Source organism: Blennius ocellaris (assembly GCF_963422515.1).
Source record: "Blennius ocellaris genome assembly, chromosome: 2".
In the NCBI taxonomy this organism is placed as follows: Eukaryota; Metazoa; Chordata; class Actinopteri; order Blenniiformes; family Blenniidae; genus Blennius; species Blennius ocellaris.
This window is the reverse complement of record NC_137651.1, coordinates 10,394,994-10,411,499: the sequence shown is the minus strand read 5'-3', so window position 1 is coordinate 10,411,499 and position 16,506 is coordinate 10,394,994. Positions and strand designations below refer to the sequence as shown.

At 42.7% G+C, this 16,506-nt stretch overlaps 1 protein-coding gene across 2 annotated transcripts in view; it reads right to left on the bottom strand.

Annotated features, from left to right (window-relative positions):
- The window catches only part of dscaml1 (Down syndrome cell adhesion molecule like 1), a gene marked incomplete at its 3' end in the record, with an annotated part of 110,104 nt that extends 97,649 nt beyond the window's left edge, over positions 1 to 12,455 (bottom strand). The window contains exons 1-2 of one of the 2 annotated variants that reach the window (XM_080502509.1): positions 12,255 to 12,455; positions 2,468 to 2,788 (exon numbers count right to left, since the gene is read on the bottom strand). In XM_080502509.1, coding sequence (XP_080358635.1) covers positions 2,468 to 2,788; positions 12,255 to 12,297 — 364 coding nt within the window. In that variant the 5' untranslated portion in view covers positions 12,298 to 12,455. The remainder of the gene's footprint in view (positions 1 to 2,467; positions 2,789 to 12,254) is intronic. The other variant, XM_080502510.1, reaches the window with a different exon arrangement.
- Positions 12,456 to 16,506: the final 4,051 nt, after the last annotated feature.

The window sequence follows — 16,506 nt, the reverse complement described above, 5'->3', positions numbered from 1 at the left end:
CCACTCTGTAAAACTAATGCAACCACAATGGATGTTTATAACAAGTTTGATGTTTGACATTTTTGTTCCATATAGAAAGTAAAAGTAAATCCGAATATCAATTAAGATTAAACTGATTTAAAGATAGCACAAACAAAAATAAAATAATGATAAATTATTATTAAATATGATTTTGCTGACTCTCAAACCTTCAGCTAGAAGTATACCAATTTTACAATTTTAACCAAAAATAATTCCAACGGAACTTGAGCTTGAGTTGTAATGCTTGCCGAAAGCTTGATTTGTCCCAATGACTGAGCCAAAGATTACACAGGAAAACAAGCAGCTCACTTAGTCACTTTCATAAATGTAGAGCTATCCAGACAGGTGCTTGTGCTATTATTGGAATACAATCAGCATGCATAGGAGAGGGTGAGAAAGAGGGGGGAGGGAGAGAGAGATGGAGAGAGAGAGAGAGAGAGAGAGAGAGAGAGAGAGAGAGAGAGAGAGAGAGAGAGAGAGAGGAGGGAGGTGCAGATTTTTTGGGGAGTGTCACACTGCGAGCTGTCAGCTGTCATCTTTCTCCTGCACCACCTGAGACGGAGCATGCCACACCCTGGCGCTCACGCCTCTGTCGCCCATGGCAACTACAGGGTTTTTGCGATTATGAGCTTGTGTGTGTGTGTGTGTGTGTGTGTGTGTGTGTGTGTGTGTGTGTGTGTTTGGAGGTAATGAGGTGCACACGCAGACACGTGAGGCCTGGTTATGGAGCTGTGGAGTTGTGGTTGCCTCAGCATTTAATTGATTAATTGTTGTAATTATTTGGGAGGGAAGGTCATCCCAACACTGAAGCTGGCTAGAAGGTCACTCTCACGCTGTGGTCTTCTCTAGGGACCACAAAAGCCATATGGGTGTGTTTTTGTGCGCACTTGTGTAGAGGCTTTTCATGTTGTTGTTGTTGTTGTTGTTGTTTTAATGTGTGCGATGTGAAACTGCTGACTGTCTCGTCACCCAAGACTGGTAAATAGTCAAAAATGACTGCCTAGCTTTTAACATGACCTAAAAATGCACTTTTTTTCCAGATTCAGATCACATCTTTCCATGTCTGCAGCTCACTCACCAAACCTGTTCCTGCCAAACACCCTGACAAAGAGCTGGCAACTGAACACCAAGAGCCAGCTTGTGGAAAATGGCTGGGTGTACGTACAAGTGTGTGTGTGTGTGTGTGTGTGTGTGTGTGTGTGTGTGTGTGTGTGTGTGTGTGTGTGTGTGTGTGTGTGTGTGTGTGTGTGTGTGTGTGTGTGTGTGTGTGTGTGTGTGTGTGTGTGTGTGTGTGTGTGTGTGTGTGTGTAGTTAGGGGACTTTCCAGTCCATGGACAGATGGAGAGACTGGGAGACAGGAGGCCTGCTGGCATGAGCTACACACAGGCTGGTGTGCACGTAAGTGTGTGTGTGTGTGTGTGTGTGTGTGTGTGTGTGTGTGTGTGTGTGTGTGTGTGTGTGTGTGTGTGTGTGTGTGTGTGTGTGTGTGTGTGTGTGTGTGTGTGTGTGTGTATGTGTGTGTGTGGGCGTGTGTGACGGTACTTGCATGTGCATATACATGTGAACATACATACACAGATGCATGTCTGTTGTATATACACATGTATCCCTTGTGTTTCACATGAGGTCGTGCATGCGTGCACTTGTGGGAAAGAGGAGAACTAACACCTTTCCTCGGTGTGTTCAGCACCTCTCTAAAGCTTTGACCTTGGCAGGGAGTGCGGACAGGTCACCAAAACCAACTGTCTATGTGGCTGCATGTCTGTCTTTCAATGTGCTGGGTCAAAGTGATGCACTTAGAGACACATTAACTCCACTGAGTTACTTCCTGGCTAACAATATGTGTAAAAATGTGAATATTATTTAAAATGTAATTATGTTTAGCTCAATTATTTTATAATATCTACAATCACACCATACAAACTAAAAGGTTTCAATTGTTTTTTATTTATTTATTTTTGACTTTTGATTAATCTGGCCTCTTATTTTTTTAATGAAATATTTTTCAGAGTATGCACATTAAATCCCAAATATATTGCCTTTTCCCACTTTTCAGTCAGTTATAGTAGAAATTAACATTTTGATCGTGTTGTAATAATTTGAGGAGCAACTGTATATTATGCAGATGGTCTATCACAGTCTTCAGGCTGAATGTAATTGAACTGGATCATTTCCTACTAAAGTCTTCAAATGGCCAAATCTTTACATTTGCTGCAATTCAACATACTAAAGAGTGATTGCATGAGTGACCCAGAGGGTGATACTGTGCTTGGCTGAATGGAGCCAGGGGCACTGCCCAACCTGAGCATAGTAGAATACCAACAGGCAGGGACAAGTGGCTCAGATAACGTCATATTGTCATCCAAAATACAGACAAAGACAGTAAGTACGAGCAATTTGCTGGAGTGGTAAGAATCTCTGATCATTGAGTGTGTCCAACCCTCACCTGCTTTGATGTGGATGCTGGGGCTCCGAATCTTGCCCGCTTGGTTCTCAGCAGTGCAGAAGTACTCGTTGTCGTGGATAATGCTGTTATAGGCGGAGGGGGAGAAAGGGTAGAGCTGGAGGGTGCCGTTGGCATGCACGTGGCGGATGTGGGGCACGTCGTAAATGTCGTCTCCGGCGGCCAGGTACCAGCGCAGGACGGCATGGGGGGCGCCGCCCGCAGGGCAGGGCAGGGACACCCCCACCGAGCTGGAGAAGGTCACCCGCTGCAGGGAGGCGTTCACAAAATACAGCCGCGTAGAGACAACATCCTCACTGTTGACTGTTTGGATGAGAGAAAGGAGGATGGAGTTAGTCGGGATGTCAGACATCGAGGCAACATTCACAAACCAGACAGGTATAAAGAGAGAGGACATGTCTAAGACATCACTGATACAATTGAACTTCCTCATGATTATTTTGGAACTTTCAATATTTAACAGTTCCTCAATAATCATGTTTGTTTTTTTACTTTATATGTTACTGAAGTGTGGCACCCTGGAGAATCTATTCTGTTATTAGAAAGTCCTGGGGACCATGGTAAGAAGTATTATATGAACACAAAGCTCTGGTTTTCTGCATTAATTAAGTTGTTGAATTTCCAATTTTAAGTAACAGTATTGGAGTTATGGTTATGACAAATAAACATGCAATATCCCATTAGCAGTGACTAACAGGGAATCTGATTTACAAACTGAATACAACTGTATAGCAGAAGAAAACTGAATAACTTTACTTTCATTAAAAATACATTAGAATATCTGAGGCCTTATCTGGCCATACACAATACTACTTACAGCTATACCTACATAGAAACCGTGAATTAAAAAAATTAATAGTTTATTACAGGAAACTTGTCACTGTACTATGTGGTGTCTCTAAATATTCCTTTATAAAACTGTGGCTGTTACATCAGATCACATATTCACAAGGTTTGGGTTTCAAATACCGGTACAAAGAATTACAAAAAAATTATTTGATAAGTATGTCAAGCTAAGTAGCTATTTTTCTATATTTAGTATGTCCTGTATTTATGTTGTTTTAAGAAGAATCCATCTTTAATTATGGAATGAGCACTGTTTTGCACTGTTTTCTATTAAAATATCCAAATACGGCGCGATAATCAACAAAACTGCTGACGTCAACGTCAGTTGCACAAGCCAGATCTACAGGCAACCAGGTCACCTCATCCAAAACAATTTCCTGCTTGTGTGCCAAACTGGAGCCATCCATTTCATCACGTACGCATTATCCTAATATCTCTAATCTAATATATGTATCCGGGGAGTCCTTTGGAAATCTGCCTCACAATAGCAGGAAAAATGGGTCATACAACTTGACAGCATCACCACATTTATTTTTTTTTACTCGTATGCTCAATCGTGGAGGAAAACAAAGTATCCACATGGGTACAATAGTTAAGCAATCCAACATCTCAGGCCAGCGCAAGTCTATCATATCCTAAAGGAAGGCCTCGATGTGTGGCTTTCAAGGCCCGAGGAGCCAGATACGGCAGGTGTCAGCTGTAAAACACTGCTACGATGGAGCACAGGGGAGCTTCTACCATATAAACTGTCCTCTGGGAAATATACTATAGCTTTAAAAATATGCTTGTCCAGTTTAAAGTGTTGGTATAGCGACACCTTGTAAGATCTGTGTATTTCCTGGTGTTTTCGCGAGGATGAGGAAGAAAGGAAGCGGCAGTAGTGGGGGAGAGAAAAGACTGTAGAAGTGCTGAGTTCAGCTGGGCTCAGGGCCAAGAGAAGGACGCTACACCTCCAGCCACAGAATTTTCTTCTCAGACAATGATAATTAATTAATCCCTTCTCCTGGATTTTGTCAACAATGCCTGGATTAGCCCCATCTATTCAATTCTCTCGGTGTGGGGAGAAAATACAATGTGGCCTATCAATTTGAGGTATAGAAGCACTATCAGATGTCATTTAGCTCGTAATTTCTACAGATCCTCTACATCAAAAGACATCATTAGTAGCCGGCAGTACAATGGAGCACAGAGGCCCTCTTTGTCAGATGATAATCTGCAGACATAATATGAGCAAGAAAGAATGGCTGATACAAAAGATTATTTTCATGTATTTTCTGTCCAACATGTTGTATTAACATGTGGTGACATAATGGTGTTAATAACATGGCATAAATGGGATGACTCACATGACAGAAAGCTCAAAAGTACAATGCAGGGATTATGGATGAAACCAAAACTGGCATAAGGTGATTTTCACGCTCTTGGTTGTTGTCAGTTTCTGCCACTTCATGCATTTATCTGCATCTCTCTAACTTGTGTTGGTTTTTTTTGTTTTTTGGGGGGTTTTTTGCATTTCACATTGTCTGTCATTCTTTCAGCCGTCCCAGATATTCCTCAAAGACAGGCCATGTTATTTGATGGAATTTGTATTCCACATGGCGAGAGTTAAATCCACATAATCTCCTCTCACATTCAACACACACATCGTCTATCCACTCTCTAATCACACTGTTGTGGGAGGCCGACATCCGACTTCCCTGGTTTCTCTGTATGTGTGTGGGTGTCAAACGGAAGAAGAGATCAGTGAGTCGAGTGTGAGTGCAATATTGTAGACAGGACATGGCTGGCTGGTTGGGGTAAAGGTTTTCAGGTGCAAAGGTGAACGGATGCAACTGAGGGAGCAAGGGTGTGTGTGTGTGTGTGTGTGTGTGTGTGTGTGTGTGTGTGTGTGTGTGTGTGTGTGTGTGTGTGTGTGTGTGTGTGTGTGTGTGTGTGTGTGTGTGCGTGCGTGCGTGCGTGCGTGTGTGTGTGTGTGTGTGTGTGTGATAAGGTCAAAAGGAGACAGAGGGTAATGTTAAACGACTGCTTCAGATTTCCATGTCAAACTCGAGGGAAAAATCTGGGATGAACATTAGACAGCAAATGCGAATGTGTACGAGTATGGCAGAGATGGGAGGAGAACAGTATTGAAGCAGTTTCTCTGTTCAAAAGAAAAGTGAATTTAGGTCAAGTTCAAGCCATCCATTTGGATCCATGTCAGTCACAGTGCGAGGCTGAGTGATCTGCACTTTCAGAACCATGGAGAGCAACACAATGAACGATTGGGTGTCTCACACAGATCTGTTTTACAAGCTGCTACATACAGAGAAAACAATGAGCAGATCATAGCAGTGACAGTAACCAGTTTTCTGATGAATGCACAATTGTGTATGTCATTTACATAACAATTATTTCCTGTGCTTGAAAACAAAAGACTCGATCACTGTGCATCACAACTGGCCTCACCCTTAAGACTAATCATAAAATATCATTGAGAGTAGTTGTTCTTGAACTTATAATATGTACATATGTTTTCTTCACACACTTCTGAGGATGGGAGCGCATTAAAGTTTCACCTGAGAGAAATCAAAGGTGCATTACTGGCTGCAAATAAAAATGGTTACAAAATACAGCAATCAAGGAGTTGTCAGTGTCTTCTCATTCTGTAGTTTTCTTTAGGTTTTTCATTCAGAGCAAAAAATAAAGGGGTCTCTTTTGTATTTATATGCCAAGATATAAACCAGTGCTTGAAATGCGATTCCCCAATTGTTACTCCTTAAAGAAGCTGTGCAAATATACAATGCTCCATTTACTTGTAGCAGTTGTAACATAGATTCAATTTGTGATCAATAGATAAAAATAATATATTTGTCCACTCTTTAAGATGTTTAATCATCTGACTATGCTCAGTCATTATAGATTCAAAATCTATACAAATAATGGAAAATACAAAGTACAACTCATAGTCTGACAGTAAACAGCTAAAAAGCAACAGCCTTATGATGTGATGGCTAATCGCTTTGTCCTGTGGTATGAATTCAGGTCACTGAGTTCACATACACTCATGCAGCCATAGCCACATGTGTACAAACTCGTGGAAGGCCGCCACAGTCGGCCCTGAACACATTACAGCCTCCAGCAGAAAAAAACCATCATGAGGACAGTGACCATGAGAGTTATGGTTGTGGTGGTTCAGACTTGGTTCTGAAAACATTGTAAAATGTTAATTGAAGAAGGAGTCAGCTGTTATAGGACAATGGTGAAAAGGTAAGGTATTGGCTTTCAAAATAATGAGTATCACTAGGCTGGGGGGGGGGGGGGTACAGAAATATATAAATAAACACTAGATTGTTGATGTATTTTTTTGTTTTGAACTTCCTTGGGAGGTTAGGGTAAATTGAGGTATGGGGTGAACAGTAATACAGACAGGCATCTTCTGATGTTTAATGCAGCATCAGAAGATGCTGCATTAAACTGCACAATTACAGAAATGTAGATTATTATCTCGCCTAAAAATGTTATCACAAGTGCAGTTTACCACAGGGCAAATGAAGAAACAAATGTATTAGAAATAATATATCATAATCAAATGCAAACAATTCATGAAAAGTTCCTATTGTGAAAATCACTGAACACAATAACCTAGTTTCTCTTCTTTATTTATGCAACATCTAACCTTCCATAGCCCCAGGCTCTGTTTTCCACCCTTTCACCAGCAGAGAAATAAGGAGCAAAGGGGAAGGATTCATTCATTCATGAGCTGTATTTTGATTCCCTTCTTCAAGCCTCAAAGCACTGATTACAACCAAGAAGGTCAAAGTGATTTAGGGTGAAACACCCAGAAATATTTGTTCTGTTGGGTGAACCCTTCACAGAATTTTCCTGTCTTTTGTTCTTTCACCGGCTCATTTAAAAAAATAATTAAAACCTTTGCTTTTCTTTTCCATGCATTTTCCCATTCTGTTTTTCTTTTAACTCAAATATTTCTTTGCTATACACTCATATACATTTGCACTTTCTTTTGGCTTTTGCAGTGGATATGAAAATGGAGTATGAATATGTATGCTGAAGAAGCAAGGATATTGCCTATGGTGAACCGTGATGCATAATGCAGCTTTTTCTGTCTCATCTACATTCATTCAGACACACACACACACACACACACACACACACACACACACACACACACACACACACACACACACACACACACACACACACACACACACACACACACACACAGGAAGAGAGAGAGAGAGAGAGAGAGAGAGAGAGAGAGAGAGAGAGAGAGAGAGAGACAGAGACAGAGACAGAGACAGAGACAGAGAGATAGATATTCATAAAATCTTGTGCATAGAAAAACAGGGCTATAAATCCTTCCTTCTTTCCCTCACTCTCTAACTCTTCCTCTCCTTCAAACAGACACAAAGTCACATAAATGCATTTCATGCTGCACTTATACACTCTTAATAGCTTGTGGATCTTGAACCACGTAGCACTACAGATAACGCCACACAAAACTCATTCAGGCCAAATAACAGCTTGGGCATTGAAGTCAGTGGTAATATGGTATTTGTGGTGATGCTGCATATAAATGCCACAACATAAAAGGCAAAAGATACAATCGTGTTTGATAGAGGGACTGCTCATTTACTATACAATGACTCGAGGTTGAGATATGCATTTAGGGCTGCATGACAATGTGGCTTCCTGCTTTTTATGCAGTGAGAGAAAAAACAATGTCTAACATGGTTTCAATTCAAGAGGGAAAACAATTGAAGAGAAAGAAAATGGAATGGTTTGAGATGTGAATACACTTTACATGCACACACATATAAGTGGAGGAAGGGGTAAGCAGTAAACAACATTTGGTTTATGCTGTGTCAGTGAGATATTAGACAACCATTTCAGCATTTCAAAATTCACATCTCTCGTCCAAAAAGATGGTTTCTATGTTGATGTGAGTAAATTTGTTTTATATATGCTTCCTCCGAGGCAGCACCATAAATTGCTTCATAGTAAAAGAATGGGGAGGGAGAGAGGGAGAGGGCGAGAAAGAGAGAGAGAGAGAGCGAGAGAGAGAGAGAGAGAGAGAGAATATTATGATGATTTCACTCTTCTTGCTTTGTGTCTTTCTTTCAAGTCATGACAATTAGTCTTTGCGCATAATGGAGTGGGCGCTGGACGCCGCCGCTGTGCGTGTGTGCGTAAAACCTGTTGCGCGTGCGGTCAAAATAAATACCCCCCGCTGTGTGACAGCCTAATCCCCAGTTGTTGCTGAAAGTCTGCAGCTGTATAAACAGACATTTGAGTCAACAGAAAGCAGTAACGCCACTTTTGAATGGCGCGTGATAAGAGAACACGCCCGAGTGCCAGATGAGCTCGGTGTTTCCGCGCGCCGTGGAGGATATATAAGATGACTTTTTTAACCCGAGTGGCGCAATGTGTTAGGAGAATGTCTCGCACTGGTGAAATATAATTTGAGTTGCTGTGTCTTCAAGGTGATGCCTGAGACGAAAAGATCACCTTACACCGAGAAGCAGACGAAGATATTGTATTACAAAGATAACAAAATGTGGAGAAGTTTATACGAGGCTTCTCCGAGTCGTTGCGCCGGAGCGCAACGGCAGAAAAGGACACACACGGGGGTATTTCAGTTATTTCACTGCAATACGTCCAGAGCAGTATGACCGTGTGAACTCAGACTCTTTTTTTATCACTAGGCTATAAAAACTAAGGGAAGCAATCCAAAAATGGTGAGCCCTTTCAAAGTTTTTGTGACCTAATTTTGACGTAACAATCCGCTATGGCACAAGGATGTTCATCACAAACACCCATAACTTTCACTCACGGGAAATATCTTCACAAGGCTGTGAACTTTATCTGGAATAAACAAATCAAACGAGAGTCCACGCTGCGATTTTTACCAATAGGTACCCAAAGGCAACGTTTTTTTGTTGTTGTTTTTTTAAGTGTTGCTGTCAACGATCAGCCAATAAAGCTTCAGTTATTCAATCCAGAGGCACTAAGCAGCTCCAAGTCGGGTGTAGCCAAGTAGCCACCAGAGTATGACTCATACCAAAACTATCGGGCTCCCCCTCGAAGTACTTCTCCAGTCGGTTTCTGTTTTGATTCCAAATTTACGCACAGTCAGTTCGCGGTCTGCAGATCAGCGGATCAGGCTGCGCAAGAGGCTCTTATGAAGGAATTAAATACACCTTTCACTTCGCCATACGTCACACTTCTACTGAAACACTATTTAAGAAAGAAAAATCGGTGTGTCGCTCATTGAAATCCTGGAATAAACGCAATGAGAGTCAGAAGCACTCTTAAAATGGAAAACGGTGTTTACTCCACCTCCAAGCACAGAAAAATGAAGTTCAGGCAAAATATAGAGGTCAATGTGTTTTCCGTCTACAAAGAAATAACAAGGCAGATATTCAGTTCAATGACAAGTATGCGTCGCAAGAGGCCTAGACCGAAACTGGAAAAAACCGGAATCACATTAATTGATAGAATAATTATGGCAAGATGCATCACGATCACCACTGGGTCATTTTTCATTGAAATGTGCAAAATTATTAATTGCAGTTTCTCCATTTCCAAGCGAAAACAGTTCGAATTTGTCTGACTGGTGTCAATAGATAAATATATAAATTATATACAAATTTCAACAATTATTTAACAATGTACCAGGCCCTGCTCTGGCCTGTCAGGCCTAAACGCAGATTCCCACACAGCTCCCAGCTGAGTTCGTTTCAATTTTATTTCCATAAAATGACAAGCAGCCTCCCAAATCATGACAAAGAAGAATGTGTGTACCCCCCCCCCCCTCCTTTGCCTCGATCCATCCATCTCTCGATCCTTCTCCTCTCCCCCTCCTCGATGCGCTCATGGGTGCAGGTGTGCTGATATGCAGCCAAACTAAGCAACAAACGGTCAGTAACGACTGAATGAATGTCTAATTAATGGCAAGGAGAAGAACCGGGTAAAACAAATTTGTCAGAAATAAAATGTGTGAACTAACATGTCTTAACACTAATATAAAAACATTGAAAATCATAGAACCGAGTGCAATTCTAGGAGGCGCGGCCGAGCCGGGAAAATACGCAGTACTAATGCATATGCATATATGAATATAGACCCGCCGTTTCCCGTTGAAATAAAGTTATTTCTAAATTACGCATATCTACAATACACACTATCCCAGCGGAACAATGCATCATGGTTGATTCGCAGAAAATGAGGGTACTATCCGGCAAAAATCAACGGAAAATGGAAGTTTGTTTTCAACTGCGTTATCTACATCTCTCCCATCTCAGGCACTCTTTCCGCTCCAGTGGCTGTTTGCAACCAACCCTCCTCCCCTCACCACAAAAACACACATAATCATACAAGCATACAAGCACGCAGGCGTGCACACACATACACACGCGCAGCATATCTCGTTCAGTCACGGGACAGAGCGACGTACAGTGTGTATAATCGAAATAGACCCTGTAATCCAATTACACACAACAAAACAGCACAGGAGACCTCGCCGCAGCTGCAGCCTGGCAGAGGGCAATGCCAAGGCCAATGATGGCGACCAGGAGAATCAAACAGACGGATTACCCATAATTATAAAGCAAAATGAACCATACAAAACCAGACAAGATCTACATTGTAAATGAAGAGACGGATCTATATTCGGTTGAAGACCCGTGCGTAATTAAGGCTGAGGAAAATTAAGATAAAAATCAAGTCTTCTTGTCCTTTTTCGTTGTGTGGTCGTTATAAAGTTATGGGAAACCGCATGTAAAACATTGTGATTTCATACCTAAAAGGTAAAATGAGTCATTATCTTGCATCTGCAGTATTTAGAGCGAAGCCAATCAGTGAAATCTGGTGCCACAGAAAATGGTGGATGAATAATTAGACCAGGGATGATAACAACTGAGTCTGCATCCACGGGCACTCCTACATTTTATCAAAGAAAATAATCTGTAATATATAGCCTCTTGTCTTTTGAATATCAACATGGGACACATTATCTGCAAATTATAGGCCAGTGCTCAATAATACCCCCAGCATTAGTTCACACGTCTCTCATAAAATGTATTGACCCTTGTTGCCTCTCAGCCGCATGCACTCAATCCAGACGCACATAAATGCTCACGTAAAACGAGGTTTGGGCACTATAGCGGTGGTCATTCATAAAATAAAATAATAAAAAGGATACTTTAACCCCGGGGGACCCCAATCCCTTTCGGCTTAACCAACCCCACATACACACAAACTAAGACACTGACATCTTATTTCTGATGCGACAGGATACAGCAAGTCAGTAAATACATTAAACTCCTTTGCCCCCTTTGGACTTTTACGCGTAAACAGCCGACAGTTGTGGCCAGCATCCGCGCTTGAATTCGTCCCTTTCTCCGTGCGCGCGCGCCTGCAGATCTTTATCAGCCTCTCCTCTTCAACAGCCTCCATATTCACGACACCTCCACATATTCATCATGCAAAATGCAAATGCGGTTGACTTGTGCATCCTCACAAACACAGAGCGTACTTTGGTGATCTTTTAGGCTTTTCATGTGCTTACCAAACTAAAGTGTGTGTTGATTTTATGCTCACAGGGGGCTATTGCTCTCTTATCATTTAATCACATTTCAGATTATCACTGCGAGTCATTGAAAATGCAAGAGGAATCCGAACACTCGCGCAGGAAAAAATGATGGCTGGTGATGAAAGCATCCTCCCCAAAACATTCCCAAAAAGTTATCAGTCCTTCTTCAAAGGTTATTTGGAGTTTGATTCGACGTGTCAGTCTGTCCTTTATGGCATTGATTTATTCAGTCTGGCAAATATTATTTCTCAAACACGCTTATAATCACACACAACACAACTTCAGATGCACAACATGCAGATAAGAAACCCTTGAAACCGAATTGAAGCCTACCTTCTTGCAAAGAATACAGCAGAAGTATAGTTACAAGCCACATGCCATTAAAAGCAGTTATATTTCACAGGAATGTTGTGCAGCCCCCCCAAGAAGAGTGCACGGCGCAGCGGTCGGCCAGGCGAGGCTCCGTGCTGGACTGGTTCTGCTGATGCTCCCCGGCGGTCTCTCCAGCCCTGGTCCCACACTCTCCGGCGCCGAGAAACAAGCATCGGAGAAAGTACCGCCTCTGCTCCCCGCTCTCTCCTCCCCTTACCGGGTCGCGCTGCTGTCGCCCCTCCCCCGGTATCCTAATGATGCGCCTTGGTGGAGAGGTGAGCCATATACCTACGAATGGGACGAAGCCAAAAGGTGGAACTGCTGTTTTACGCACGCAGCAAACGCTTCTGCCTGCGCTTCAAGCACAATCTTCAAATGTTCTTGTCATACAAATTATTTAAATCTTGTTTGTTACGCGCAAATTTCCCATGCAAATCCTCTTTATTTCCATAAATTGGTTTAGAGGGGCTAATCTTGCTCCCAAAGGTGTTTTCGCAATTGAGAAGAGAATTGGCCGAATATAAAAGCTCAATAAAGGCACGGGAAAAGTCAGGTTTCCAGATGAACAAGAGAAGGAGCGCATTCAGTCTCCTTCCAGGGGGAAAGTGGAAGCTGCGCTCTGCGCAACGCACCTGCGTGCAGCTCCCAACAGTGGAGGCGCTCAACTCACCTTTTACAACGGGAAAACATGTTTTTCAAATAAGTAATTACTTAAATCATATTTAAATGAGTGCGAATCGTCAATACTGTTATTGGGACTGTCCATAAGATCTCTCTCTCTCTCTCTCTCTCTCTCTCTCTCTCGCTCTCTGCTCGGAAGCGCCGATTGAGGTTAAAGGTTTTGCACAATATGTAAACATACGCAGGACTTAAAACAAGCATGAAAAGTTATGTTTTCTTTGAAACAAACCTCACACAAACCCGTTTTACTGCACGTCAGCATTTGAGCAGGATAAGATCCCCGAGTCTGTATGCACGTTTAGCTGACAAGGGCTCAGTTTTACTCACAGTTTCATAAGTTCAGTACTCCACTGACAGCACTGTCAAGTGTCAATTACGTTTGATATTTATGGGAATATTCTTATCAAATTGTTTTGTTCTTAAACTACAGTACATCCCAAACTCATTAAAGATCCTTGCATGTTCAACAGGAATGGTTCAAAACTTCCTGTATTTAATCATCTCTGTCCCGCTGTTCTTTTCTGCACTTTATTGATCAATAGACAGTGAAACACAGGGACTGCACTGGTGTTACTCATCTGACATCAATCACCTTCCACTTGACATGTCTGTCTCAGTGCTGTAATGTGGTGTTTTGACTGAACGTGGGAAACAAAAGTAGTCCTACTTATGGAATCAGAGTCAGGCAAGCTGTGGCCTCTCTCACTCCCACCAAAGAGTCACTGTAGTGTGGCAGGCAAGGAAGCACACTCTGCCTCCACTTTCTATTATGTAACAGGTGGAAACACACACCCACACAATCTCTCTCTTGCTCTCTCCCTCTCTCTGTCTCTCTTTCTCTCTCTCTCTCACACACACACACACACACACACACACACACACACACACACACACACACACACACACACACACACACACACACACACACACACACACACACACACACACACACACACACACACACAATTCAGTCATAAATGGAATGAACACTGGAGCACTTACACATTCTATAAATACAGATGTTTACTTTAAAGTCCAGGTGAATATGGAAACTAATTTTAAACTTCATGCACTCCAGCCCCAATCCATAGTTCAGGTATAAAGTGCAGCAGGCAGTGATATGTGAGTGAGAGGGACACTATTTTATAATCTCACAGCCCTTGGGGAACATAAACTGCTTCTGCATATTGTATTCCTCACTTCAATACCCTGCCTCTTTTCAATGACACGCTGACCATAAAACAGCAGCGAGCACATTGACGCTTAAACTAAGCTCTGTGAATACAGAAGCTCCACCCAGCTGCCCTGTACCCTAACACGTGAAGTCTGTCAGGACTTCAAAAGGCCGGATGGCAAGCTGGTTAAGGGGCTGACGTGAGCTTGCCTGACAGCACCAAGCAGGTTATAGTGTATGTCAGCCAGTGATCATCATGGGGGCTGACAGGCTGTGCTGGGCCAGCCAGGCTGGAGAAAAAGCAAGCGGCTCCCAGACAGCTCCAGTGACTGCTACCGAGAACAGGACCCAGGACAGGCTGCCGCCACAGCGCTAAAAACCACCGCAGCATGTGACTCATCTCCATCACTCTCCCCATCACGCTGCTCTGTAGTTGCCCGGAGATAGGGAAGAGGATAGGAGGCAAGAGTAGTCGGGGAGTTAAGGAGAGAGTTTGTTGACAAAAGAAGAAAAGCAGACGGCTCGGCAGAGGAAGACAAAGCTGACGGAGGGGCAAGGGTTAGACAGAGAGAGTGATGAGGCAAGTTCCTGTGGATGTTAATGCGACATGCTACATGCTAGGATCATAATAGCATTAATGTATACAGTATTAAAACACAAGCTGTAAGCCCAGTGAAACCTCAGCTCGGTTAGAGTCCGGGGAGGGAGAGTGAGAGGGCACGCAGTGCTGCTGCTACTCTGTACAAGGTCACAGGGATCAAAATTAAAATGAGCTACACGATCAGTGTTGGTTGAGGAAGAAAAGTCTTAATCATCCAAAGATTGATTAATGGAATTAATTGGGATTATTCAAACAACAAAGCTCGGGAATTGAAGTAGGCTTTAAACCAGAAAAAACACTACTGTTTGTGTAAGCGGTCAAAGTAGAGCAGTGTACTGCTCGTTCCTCAGTGAGGCAGGCAAACTGGTTCTCTGCTGTTTTGTATGAACGAGCTTCCGCATTAGGCTAATATGAATAACACATCCGTGTGCTGCAGTACATTAAGAGGAAGCTGCCAAACAGTGGAGTGTGTTTGCCTTTAACCAGGCATGTATGATTGTTGTGGCAGATGTGTGAAAGTGTATCGGCACATCAGAGGATGTGTGTGTATGTGAGCTTGTGTCTGCATGGCGCCGAAGCGCAGTGCACGTAGTTCTGGCTGCTTTCCTACCCTTCCAGTCTGGGGCGCCTGCATGTGTTTTTTAAGAATCTGTTTGCTTTAGTGGCGGTGTGCTTGCATATGTGTGCTTTGCAGGGGGAGTAAATGCAAAGCATCAAGGGGTGTTAATTTATTCAAATGAGCTGGGGAGGGTAACGAGAGGAAGGGCTGAGGGGTGGAGGAGGTGTATATGTGCTGAAAGGGGACACCTCCTTCGACTCGAGGTTCATCTCTCCATTTTTCTCTTTCCCCCCCTGTTCTCGCAGTTGTCTTTACTGATTTGCATATGAGACTATTTGCATGGCTGAGAAGACAGAGGCAGGAGAGGTGAGTCAGAAAGACAACGTAATTGGGAATGGGAGAAATTAGAGGTGGGGAAAAATATGATTCTCAGGGCAGGCAGAGCGTCTTCAGACAAAAACATATCGTGCCAGGGCGATACCACCACTACCAAGATGGCTGCCGCTGGAGGCATCCTCTGTGGGACCAACCTAGAGACCAGCTGCTCCCACTCTACAGTGGATGACACACAAGCACACTTTCTGATTTTCAAATGTGTTCCCGGAGCATAACGAAGGGAATGAAATTTACACAGCTCAGTACAGGATTAACATTTTAATCATAAGAATACATTAAAAGACTTGACTAAGTAAGCGTGTACAGAGATATTGATCAGAGATATCTAGTGACACCCAGTGGTCACAATCAAAGATGTTATCAGCAAAAAAAGATCATACCTGTTTTCCTGTACAGAGAGGGGCGAAAATGTTGCTGACTCCATTTCAGAATCGGAAACCACGGGCCTATAACACCAAGAATATGGCCTGTTGACTTATTCTCTATTTTCAACTTGGATATTTTTGGTTATCCACACTGGTGGGAACCTTTTACTTCTTTGGCACATGCTGCACGAAACAGGTTGACTTGACTTTAGTGACTGTGAGTCAACAATATTCTGAGCAGCAGAGCTCTCATTGTTCCTCTCATGCTGCAACTTGCACCACAAAGCATAAATTATTGGTAGCCAGAGCTACTGGTTAGTTCCTTAAAAAACAATATACATGTAGCTTGTCGAGCTTAAAAAGCGTGGTACAACGAGCAAATAGAACATTTTATGTATTTGCAAAGCTGAGCACACCCCACAAGACATATCTTTCTC